A 12,566-nucleotide genomic window follows, 5' to 3' on the forward strand; every position below is an offset into this window, starting at 1 on the left:
AGGAAAATGTCAGTGACTGATTTTTATTTATGACTTTTATAAATAAAAGTCGTCGATAACTGTTAGCTAAGACATATAATTTAAAAATCGAAAATAACTGTTATTTTCAGATTATTTAGATAAAAATCAAAAATAATTGTTATTTTGGACGTATAAAATAAATGTCAGAAAAAACAGTTATTTAATGAGTAATTAAATATAAGTCAAAAATAATTGTTAAAGAGTGATTTTTTTAATCGTAAAAATGTAACTGTTACGGTCCCTGCGTACCACTGATCAGAACTGCCAGGGTAAACCGGCGCTGCACAGTGGTCCAAAAGTGGAATTTACTTTTCGAAATAGTCCAGAGCATTCATTTTTCAACCGGTTTGAAAATATTTCAAAATTACTCTCCCGTATAAAAGTAATTGATACAGAGAACTTTTCACAATGTATGCAAAGCTTTTGTTGCAATTTCTTTTCACTAATTTTTTTAATAAAAAATATAGCTCTTATTACAACAAAAACACAAAAATGTCTAAACTTTATGCAGAACTCAGAAAAATTCAATGAATTTGCAACTATGTAAATAGATTTTCTAGAAAGAATTTGTGCATGCAGTTTTGTAGCCCATTAAATTTTAGTACAATAAAAGGTTCCAAGTTGCTAAAAAATCGCGTTGATTTTTGGCAATTTTTTCTGACAGTGTCTTCCATATAAAAAAAATGGCGTATATACTTTATAAGGAAGACACTGTCAGGTAAAAACTGCCAAAAATTGTGTTGAAAAATATGAAATTTATTAAATTTTCCTGTGTTTTGCGCAAAGTTTTGAAATATTATCTTTATGTTTTCGTCGTAATATTAGCTATGTTTTTATAAAAAATTAGCGAAAAGAAATTAGTTAAAAAACTTTGCACGCATTCTGAAATGTTCTTTGTGCCAATACTTTTGTACGTATGTGTATGAAAACTAAAACTATTACAATTAAGAAATGCATTTTACGAATTGTGCGGGTTCTTGGTCATGTGTACTTGCAATGATCCTGTTTGTTTTCGTTTTTCCAATAAATCACTTTTCGAGTATTTTTTTTTATCGCCTAAGCGATTAATCAGTTTTTAATCATCAAAGGTGATCGAGGTGATTTTTATTAATCTTCCAAATGCTGGTATGTGGGTAGTTGTGGTCTGAAAGTATCGATGGCACTAACGATACTATCGATGGTTTTTGACTATCGTACCACCATCGGTAGTTTTCAATACAATCGATAGTTTTTATTTTTCTTGCATTATTGTTTTATTGCCTATTGTCAACTTGCATTTGAGACAACTTGGCCGCATCTTTTAAAAAAAGATAGTTCGGCAGGTGCTTTGATAAGTGAAAAAGAGGATAGATTCGTAAAAAAAAACTAAATAAGATTAATATCAGAAATACTTAAATAGTTCTAAAAAAAAATTCAAATTGTTTTAATTACCAATGAATCTTTCTGATTCGTTGGAAGCTTTGCTTTGCTTTAAACACGAAAAATATTTTATTAAAAGATTCGCAAAATTCTTGAAGAAAAAGGCTGCGAGAAGTTTATACCTCTCCTGTAAAATTTCTAAAAATGGACTTAGCAACTTTTCACCATGACAAAGCGATTTACTGATTTTATAAGAAATAAGCCTAGCGCAATATAAAGCCAAATTGTAAGTTTAGAAAACTATCGATAGTTATCGATGGTTTCTAAAGAACTATCGCCGCACCACTAGTGGGTAGGTGTATAAAAGATGCTTTTTTAGGGGAGAATAGGCATACTTGCTACAGAATTCCAAGTGGATTGTGTTCTCTCATTTGTACTAGTTTTCGCACATCAACGGTAAGAGGCAAGATTTAATTTATTTAGCAAATTTTGCAATGTTTACATTCTACAATAGGGGAAAATTTATTTTTGCAGGAGCCTTCCTTTTGTGGTAAACCGGGACATATTTTTTTTAAAATAAACTTTGGTAGGTTTAAAATAAATCTTGCTATTTTAGGGCAAGTCAGTGTGTAATAAATAAGAAATTGGTTTTTTCAGCTTCAACTTCTTGGACAATGTCGTCTCCACAGATAGACCTCCAATGTGCCGCCCAAAGTGTTGGTACTGTCAACACGTTGGTGACCACACTTCTCCAGGCACTTGTTGCCGCACAATGCGCCATCTCCGCACCGGAGATGTGGCCATCAGACTACGCGGATCAAGCGCTGAAACATGGCTTGGACACCTACGATTTTGTGGTGGTGGGCGCTGGATCCGCCGGTTCGGTAGTAGCCAGCCGTTTAAGCGAAAATCCAAATTGGAAAGTGCTAGTTCTGGAAGCAGGTGGTGACCCACCACAAGAAAGTGAAGTATGTAGAAATGAGTGCGGATTTGACAACTTATAAAATATTCCTTTACACACATTTACTCAGGTACCTGCTTTATTATTCTCTATGGAACACACAAACGCAATATTTAACTACTTTACGGAGCCAAGCGACAAAGCCTGTTTGGGCCTCAACGATGGCCGTTGCTATTTTCCGAGGGGAAAAATGTTAGGCGGCTCTGGTGGAGCTAATGGCATGTTTTATATTTGGGGCAATCGCAAAGATTACGATGGTTGGGCGGAGGCTGGCAATACGGGATGGGGTTGGGATGACGTCGTTCCATATTTCGAACGTTCAATTCGTCCTGTGGGTAATGAAACGAATCCAGTAGGATATCTCACAGTCAGTGAATTACCGGACACTGACACGGATTTAGCGGGAATGATCACACAGGGAACCGAGGAGTTGGGCATACCGCAGAAATGGGAATTTAATGATGTTAGCGAACTGGGATATTTCAAATTGCCTCGCACAATAGAAAATGGACGTCGCACGAGTACCGGCAAGGGCTATCTGTCGAGAGTTTCGCCACGGTCTAATCTGCATGTGATAAAAGGAGCGCATGTAACCAAGTTGAATTTCGATGATAGCGGAAAAAAAGTTAACTCGGTGAGCTTTATACTTCAGGACAAATATGAGCTGAATGTGAGCATTGGCAAAGAGTTGGTTGTATCCGCAGGCGCAATAGATTCGCCCAAGCTGTTAATGTTGTCTGGTGTGGGTCCAGCGGAACATTTGGAGCAATTGAATATTCCCGTTGTGCAGGACTTGCCGGTAGGCGACAACTTGTATGATCATGTAAATGTTTGGACTTTCCTCAAATTAAGGGAGAATGTTGCACCGAACCACAAAACGGTCGACAGTCTTGATATCGTTTACAAATATTTAATTCATCAGAATGGAACATTGGACAGGACATCCTCAATTGCGGGCTTCATTAATACGCTTAAGAACGATTCATACCCGGATGTCGGGGTTCTACATCTAAAAATCCGACGTAATAATCAAGCTACTTTGAAACAATTCGCTAGTGGTGTTAACTTGAACAATAAAATTGCCAATCAAATATCCAAGGCGCTCGAAACAGCTGATATTTTAGTTATGTTTAATTTTCTTTTAAATCCCAAATCTAAAGGCTATGTGCGACTGCAGAGCGCCAATTACAAAGCCGATCCTAAGTTGGTACATAATTACTTTAGCGATTCCGAAGATGTGGAGACTCTAGTGCGGGCAATGCGCTTCCACGAGCAGCTAGTGAACACGACTGCCTACAAGGCAGCGAACGCCACAATGCTGCTCCCCAATATTGACGAATGCGATGCCTATGAACTGAGAAGTGATGATTATTGGCGTTGCTACCTTAAGTACTTTTCTTCCACCACCTATCATCAGACGGGTACGGTTAAAATGGGACCTGAAATCGACGAAACGAGCTGTGTGAATCCACGTTTGCAACTTCGCGGTGTTGACAACGTGCGTGTGGCTGATGCTAGTATTATGCCAACGGTACCCAGTGCCAATACAAATGCGGCTGCAGTTATGATTGGTGAAAAGGCGGCCGATTTTATACGCGAAGACTGGAAGGATTAGAAGTTTATGACAGTTTTCATTTGCGTCATATTTCAAATACCCGCCGAAGAGATAATACACGATGTTTTTTTAATATTATTTTAAATTTCTGTTACTACCACATCTACCACACAAGCCTTAAAATCCACTACATTTTGTTAACAATTTTCACATAACTCAATTCTTATTAGAAATATAAAAATTAATCAATAAATTTTTAAAAAAGGTACATCTAAATTTGGCTTTAAATATATGTGTGCTTTAACTTTTTAATATTTCAGAAATCCGCATATTTATATTTGCTTAAGTATTATGCAATGGAAGGAGTTCTTTGTTCCATCCTATGGTTTAATTATACATCTACAAAAATATATATATGTTTATTGAAGGATCGTATATTTTATCAACTTAATAAAATGAGTGGCCAGTGAGAAATGTAGACATTTTAAGTCCGGCATAACGAGCACAAATACTTTATTCTTATTACATACTATGTGCATACGATATAGGTACGTATGTGGGGCATTCCATACCAAAATGGACGGGGTTCACACTTCATGTGTTTTTAGGGTTGATGGATAGACATAAGCAATAAACAAATATGAAATTCGAGCATGATTAATACATTTTTAAAAATTTGACAGCACAAAAACAAAAACAAATCGAGTTAATAGCTTTTCAAATATCTCGAGAACGGGGCGAGGAAAAAATTAAAAAAAAATCACACATACACACATCAAAATTCTCTACATTAAAAATTTTTTTTCTTAAAAAATTTTTCACTTACAAATTTTTTGATAAAAAAAATTAGCTTTTGAAAATATGCCATCTCAAAAAAATTAAAAAAAATCACAATGGTAGCTCTGAGTATTGCGCAATATTTAAGTATGAATTTTTGTTTTACACCGAAGTTTAGTAAAATGAATGCATTACAAATTTACAAACTCTTTTTAATTTTTTTTTAAATTTTTTTGAGTTAGCCCATTAAAGTTTATTAAAATAAAGTGCAAGCTACTGCAAAATTGCAACAGGTGCATTGCATATTTTTAAGAACAATGCTTTCACTCGCAGTTAAACTTTTAAGAGCTCTCAAGAAAAACGAAAAATTCATATAAAATGACGCACAAGAAATGGAAAAGAAATTTTATTCTATCAAAATTTCTTAAAACAGTTTGCAGCTCCCAAAAAAAAAAAATGCTCGTATATTTTTGTATTTATTCAAGAAAATTTACAGCAAATGCCAAGAGTTCTTTCAAGCAACAGAAATGCTAAAAAATATTTATTGTAATTTTTCTTGAGAGCTGGATTCTAAGCTTTAAGCTACAGTTTGTATTTGAGGACGCGGATGAAAGTTGCGGCCAATGTCACTCTAGTTTGGCGGGGCTCTAAAATTCGGATGGGGTATTTAGATATGGCATCGCAGCTTCCCTTCATGCTATCGAAGTGATTATATAGTCGAGGAATAGATGGTGTGTGTCGGTTTGCTTATCCAGTTACTTTTCCAGGATTGGTCGTATTGTGAAATTTTGGTACAAGGCCAATTTTCCAGGTCTGTCCTGCATTACTGTTTTCATGAAGGGCTTTAGCTTTTCACACAACATCGTTGTTAGTTAGCATCTTATATTTTAATAAGGTTTATACATTAACTCAAACTTCATCATTAGGTACTCCTCTTGCTGTCTATGCCGCAAAGTGTTCTGTTTGGAAAAACGCACAAAATGAAATATCTGCAGAACGAGACGAGATAGCGAAATAGATGTAAGGGTATTTTAAAAATTTTCAGATGGAGAATTCAGAAAAAAAAATGGTGATGTTAGGTAAATTGACTGCCCTGTTTGCTGTTCTTGCAGCAAGGAACAGAAAAATGGCGCTTACGAATTTTTTCTCAAAGTCTTCTGCATGCTGGTTTTAGGTAAAAAAAAAAATGACAAAATAAATTTTAACTTTAAAGGTCGGATCTCAGGTCAAAGTAGTTTTTCATTCAACCAGACCTTTAAAATGACTTTAATTACTAAACTTCGCAACGAGTAATTTTCTTGCAACTGTGTTTGTGTCGTATTTTCAAAATTTGCATAATTTTCCGTCGCAATTTTTCCTACTTTCTCTTCTTCTATTCGTCATATTTTCCATTATTTCAAGCAATATAATTGTTGTTCTATATATATATATGTTGATATTGGGTTTTCCACTCCCTTCCTCTTTCATTCATAAAACCACATTTTCGATTAAAAGACAAAGTTATATCCACTACACGTATTAGGCTTCGTGACGATAAGCAGTCATTCATCAGCGTCGCTGGGAGTACATTTACATATTTATCAGTGTTGCCGTTTTGCTAGAGTTCTACCAAAATTGGTAGCATATTTTTCTAAAAATCAATTTTGGTAGATTTTGTCAGAGGAGTTTTGAACTCATTCATTAAAAAAAAAAACGACAAGTATATGTCAAATAAGGCAAAAATATTTATCTAGTCAAACAAATAGTTTATATGTGAAAGCTCATTTGAACTATTGGGACTTTTTATTGAGAAAAAACCTGGGGTATTTTTAAGCGTAAATCTTCATTGACTTCTGCAGTGATAACTATTTTAAATGTTTTCACTAGGCTTTTTATGAATTCAATTCACCACCATCAAATCAGGTTCTACAGTGAACGGAAGATATATGAAACAAATGGAACAAGGTCAAAGTTATATTATAGATGCATCAAAAATTCCCAACCAAGCGCTTTTAATTGCTGCGGCGTTGGTTCGGCTTTGTTATAAGTTATGGTGCACAATACTCTTTTTCTGGTAATAAATTCTAGTCGGTTTTTCAATTAATTTAAAAAATTTTTCACAGTAGAGGGTGGCAACAATTGTGGCCGTGGGTAGCGCTTCATTAATAAAATTTCCCTGTAGTCTCACCGGGCGCATTATAGCTGAATGCCTATATGCGTATGTATGTCGGAAAAATCTGTTTCTAAGTTCAAAATCTCATTTCTCTTATTTTCAGGCAGAAATGTTTTTCCGAGGTGCTTATATTTAAAGGATTTACTCTCGGCAGAATCCAAGTACGGGATGACGCAAAATTGGGCTGATGACCAATCCTGAACTCTCCACCATTTATGAAGCCTCCTCTTTCTTGGGCCAGTATTTTTCAGGCGAATGTGATGTCAGTTTCATCGAGATTGATCCAACTCTTCATTCACTGTTCTTTCTGACACATAAAAAATTAATATTTTTTTTGTTTTGAATTTGCCTGTCTTGAAGTATAATTTCAAAATGTGGTGATTTTTCTTTGAAAATCGACATTTTTCAAAATGTTTGTTGTGGTCATGAGCTTTCTGTTGAAATTGTGTTCGCGACTTTTTGTGTGCATTTTGGTAGAAAAATATGTTTGATGTGGCAACACTGGTATATATTTACGTCCTTTCTAAATCCTCATGCCTTAACAGTAAAAAACTGTCTATTTTTTTACTCGTTTGCGTACCAAGTCAACATTTCGTCACGCCTTAAATGCGCGACTCCCTCGCAACCGCACCGTATTTGCTCTTAAACTCAACGACGACTTTTTTTTACTTATCCAATCGCTTATTTATGCCATCACTTGCTAGTATTGGTGCTATTTTATTGCTGTTGCCTTTTTAACTTTTTCCTTCACATTCGCATCAAAGTTTGTTGTTTCCCCTTCAAGTAGCTGAAGGAATTGCTGGAATTGCTTTTATAACTTTAACAAGCCCTGTCGACTGTCTTTTCATCGGCGAATAGCCTTTTTGTTTAGTAAAACGAAGGAATAAACATATAAAATCGATTTACAAAAAGTGACTTTTATCGATTTTTATTACGCACGTGAAAAGACAATGAGTGTGGTTACTTTGTCTAGCAAATACATGCCCACTTACATATGTATATATGTATGTAAATATGTATAGAAATAACCCAATAGACCAGTTGGCAAGTAAATTGTAAAAGTACACGAAAAAAAGTTTTTTATTACTTGTTGATTTTTTTTAAACTTTTCTTAAATTTTAATAGTGCAGTATGCTTTAGTATTGTATCTGACTCAGAAAAAACTTTGGGAATTTGGGAATTTGGCAGATAATTGAAAGCAAAACATTGTAATGCAATTTATTTGAATATTTCATCCTTTATATAATATTATTTACAGCATCATTCAGTTGATTGGTAAAAACTAAATTGGCTATTTAAACGCTGAAATGGACTACCTCGATATAATATTATTTTCAATACATTTGGTTCATTGGGATACCTGTGTTATGTGAAATTTGAAGTATGAATAAGTGTTGTAGGTGGTGCTTGAAATGTATAGGAGGGCTCTTATATAGATAAGTGGGCATTATCGCTAGCTCAAATAGCTTTCATGCTTCTGTATGAGAAGAGTTTGTATTATTATTAAGTATGTACGAGTATTGAGTTTGAACAATAAAATGGGAAGTCAATTATATGTATTTATATTTCCCTGTTTTAATTTCCATAAAAGCATAATCAAATTTCTCCTAAGCGAAAATAATTTAATTTAGACCGGTTCGGTAGATAGATAGATATATAGATAAATGCTCGGGTATATCAGAACAAGAGATATTGCGACTTGAAATGTCTTTGGACGAAGAATGTATTCGGATGTTTCCTCGTCTTCCATCGAAGCAGAGCCCGCTTTCCCATTCCCCTCTAATGTGGCCAGATTCACAGTTTTAACTGTAAATTGCAGTTTTTAGGCAAGCTTACAGTGGTTTAAATTACCTCTGACTACAGATTACAGTTTTTTGAAATTAACGATTGGAACGAATAAATTGAAATTTCTCTTTCGTTTTTTTTCACTGTTTGAAAAATTAAATTCAATTTAATTAGGCGAGTTAGGTAACTGAAACACGTATAAAAACATGGGTGTCAGACGAAAGAGAAAATTTTACATAAATATTTAGGAAGAAGTAAGTGAAAAATTGAAAAATTCCTGACATTTTAAAGCTAAATTAAGAGTCCGGTAATATAAGAGCAATGCATATAATAAAAGCAAATTACTCATTGTCAATGTATATATGTATGTAATGAAACATGGTAATAAAATAACTAATACCTATTCGATTGACATAAATATTTTAATATTTTATATACATAAATTTTACATATTTGCAAGCAAAGACCTACTTAAACCTCTGTCGTCTGACTCCCATATATACGGCGATACATATATACATATGTATTTCAATAACCTTTTTCCCCTAATTCATATTGAATTTAGCTTTTGTAATTTTCAAACAGATGGCAACCCTCCTACATATAGTCAAGTAATAAACCCTTTTAAACCCCATTTCGATTGATACCCATACTTTAATAATTTATTTAACTTATTAAATCATGTAAATTAAATTTATTAACAGGTGGCAACTCTTTTCATAAAAATAAACCTTTATTATACATCTACAGGACAGGCCATTTAATTTGACGTTTCTTTTTGAAAATCAACGAATGGTGCAGATATACATGATGGCATTAAAAAGAACTGAAAATATTTATTTGATGTATTTGCAATAAACGCATTATTTCGCAAAGTGCAAAAAGTAGTAAATATTTTTTTTTGCAATAAATAAAAAAACATACTTTTGATTGAAAAAAAGATTATAATTTTAGTTATTTTTTAGATTAAAACTTTAGTATTATTTTTATTTTCAACGAAATAAATCTGCATATAAAATATAGCAAGTCTAAACTACAGGACTCAAACTTTTCAACACCTGCTTTAAGTCATTTTAAATAGAAAAATTAAATACTTAACCAAATATCTCATAAGTTAAATTTTTGACTATTTTTCCGTGTAAAGCCTAAAACTGATGTGGCCTCAACTAAAATATTTGGTTTGAAATCCGTCAATTTCAATGGTGGTTTTACTGCGTATTATGCATTTTATACAAAAATTGAGACCAGAGCCTGGATAATGGATAAATTACCTTTCCGGCAATACCAAATACATACGTCTATTTTTGGGAATGCAAGAATACCCATGAACACTATCGAGGGACAAAGTGTGGAGTTAAGCCCAAAATACAACAACGCAGTGTTAGTGGCAGTTAGACCATTAAGAAGAATAAACATATAACAGCGAATTATTTTATGTAATTAAAAAAAAACTGCTACAAAGTCCGCTTGTAAACTCTGGAAGCGTTGTCCGGAAGATGCGTCAAGCTGGCCTCGCATGATTTGAGTTTCCGTAAACTTGTTTTTTTAATAAGTTATTTTATGAGACGCTTGAGAAGTGCATATGTAAATTTTTGATATGAAATTTTTGAACATGCAGCTGCGCATATATGTATGTATATGTGCTGGCCTTTTTATGCGGGTTTATCCAGGATGTAGTTTGCATTTAGGCGCTGGATGTTAGAAGCCGCCTCAGCAAGTGACTTCTCTTGAACAATCTGCTATGCAACATTTCATTCCGGTAAAATAGCAAAGTTTTAATCTCCGACGCATATCAGCCGAAGGCCATTGTTCATATTGTAAGCGGTCAAGTGAAAATTACAATCAAAATCTGCTCTTACACCGCCTCCGTTGATGCACTAATTTAAAATTTGCAAAATTTCATACCAGCTACGTTCACTAAGTGCGTTTGTGGTTTTATATTGCTTTGTGTGGTTTTGTGTGGCTGTGTGCGATTAAACAAAAGGCGTATCGATTTCCGGAGCACATCTAGCAACGACTGCACGCACTTATTTCAGATATTTACATACATATGCACAAATGTGTATTTGCTTAGATCAGAGGTTCCCTAATTTTTTTCACGCAGACCACTTTTAAAATTTTACTTAAAAATTGAATATTTTTTATATTTTATTTATTAAAATCATAAGATTACAGATGTGCAAGTTTTTACAAGTAACATTTGCTAACCTTCTTCAAAACAGAAATTAAGAGCATAAATAAAATGATTGTTCAATGAGCGCTCCCGGCTGTTTTAATGAGTTTGTCAACGATTAAAACTATTGAGTGATGAAAGCTAAATGAGCAAAAGAGACAGAATGCTCTTTTATGAGGAGTAATATTTTGAGTTGCAAGGGAGCGTGAGGCAAATATTGAGGGGAAAAAACTGAGTTGTATTAAAGATAAATTTATTGAAGAGCGCTCTTTCTTTTTGAACTCACAAAAGAGAAAATAAAAGTTGATTGTTCTTGAATTAAGTTGTAGTGAGGAGAAAGATGAAAATTGTATTCCTCAGTGAGCAATTTTCGCGAACTCTGTCTTACAGAGAGGTTTAAAAGAATTGAAATTAAAGCTTACTGTCAGCGTAACTGAAAAAAAATGTTTAGTCTTTGAATAAAAAAAAACAAAAAATTTTGAAAATGATTTTTTCGTGCGTTTTGTTGTGATTGCATAAGAACCATAACTCTTAAAAATTTTTAACCAATAAATTTGAAAATAGGAGTCTTTAAGCTTCATATTGTTCTTTTTACAGTCTCAATATGACCATTTTTCACCGAAATACAGTTTTTTTTTTTAAATCACCGAAAAAATTTGGAATGTTTTTTTGTTCCTTTAATTTTTTTTAGTATTGTATCATATGCTTACATTGTACTATCGTACTATCGAAACCAGATAAAGTTTTGTGGACTCCACTTACAACTTGTGTACACCACTTACAACTTCTGAACTCCCTTGTTTTTTTTTCACGCCAGCGTAGACCACCGTCAAGTCTCCCAGCGGCCCATCTGGCGGCTCACCTGTCGGACAACTTTGGGAATCACTGGCTTAGATATTAGTTTGTTGCAAACAAGCTATATCACAAGGTGGTAGGTAACGAGCTGGATTGCCATCATCAACATCAACATCAACATCGAAATCAACAACGACATCAACATCTGTTGTCAGCCGGCAATGTTGCTTAATCAGAGCTGTAAAACTGTGAAATCATATGAAATTAAAAATCATCAATTTTATGTTATTATGTTCTCATTGAATTTTTCCTTGTTGGGGAATGTGGCTTATAATTTTCCAATTCTACATTCACTCAAAGTAGATATGATTGCACACATTAACATATTCAAAGAAAGATTGAAAAAACTGAATGACGAAACATTAACTTTTAACACTGAAGAAGCATTCAGATGAATTCAGCTTTTGCTATGTGTGCACACATTCATTCAGTACCAATCAATCGATATAAATATTCTAAATACACAAAACCCACTGAAAAATACGCAAGGTTGAATTTTATTGAAAAGATTTCAAAATTTCAACACGAAAAATAGTTTATTGAGCGTTATCATTAATTTGTTTCACTTAAATTTGTATAAGTATTTATAATAAATGAAAATATTAATTAGAGAAATATTTTTCTGCCAAGAATGTCATTATGAAAAATGTTAATTATTAACGATTTTTACATCTCTGTTTCGAAAATTGTCAGCTTTCTAAATAAGTATTACCAATGTACCAATAAAAGGTATGTGCAGAAATTATTACATATGTACATACCTATATATCTACGTTAAAATAAGTAAACAAATTTAAGCGCTTCTACTTCTAACTTTAGATATATACATTTTATTATTTATTTATAAAAATTTTTAATACAAGTTTCTTCGTACTTTTTTCTTCGCAATTGGGTCAAGCATTTAATAAAGATTCTAAAACCTGATTTG

The 12,566-nt window shown here is 33.4% G+C and overlaps 1 protein-coding gene across 1 annotated transcript; it reads left to right on the forward strand.

Annotated features, from left to right (window-relative positions):
• The first annotated feature begins 2,043 nt into the window (after positions 1 to 2,043).
• On the forward strand, positions 2,044 to 4,073 carry LOC118733144 (glucose dehydrogenase [FAD, quinone]-like). The gene is made up of 2 exons (XM_036462405.1): positions 2,044 to 2,348; positions 2,412 to 4,073. The coding sequence occupies exons 1-2, from the start codon at positions 2,055 to 2,057 to the stop codon at positions 3,954 to 3,956; spliced, it is 1,839 nt and encodes a 612-aa protein (XP_036318298.1). The 5' UTR covers positions 2,044 to 2,054; the 3' UTR covers positions 3,957 to 4,073.
• Positions 4,074 to 12,566: the final 8,493 nt, after the last annotated feature.

Source organism: Rhagoletis pomonella, unplaced genomic scaffold (assembly GCF_013731165.1).
Source record: "Rhagoletis pomonella isolate Grant_MI unplaced genomic scaffold, Rhpom_1.0 Rhpom_scaffold_00002, whole genome shotgun sequence".
Lineage (NCBI taxonomy): Eukaryota > Metazoa > Arthropoda > Insecta > Diptera > Tephritidae > Rhagoletis > Rhagoletis pomonella.

Coding starts and splice junctions, on each gene's coding strand:
- LOC118733144 (XM_036462405.1), top strand. CDS start 2,055: ATGTCGTCTCCACAGATAGACCTCCAATGTGCCGCCCAAAGTGTTGGT. Junction 2,349..2,411: donor ACCCACCACAAGAAAGTGAA/GTATGTAGAAAT, acceptor ACATTTACTCAG/GTACCTGCTTTATTATTCTC.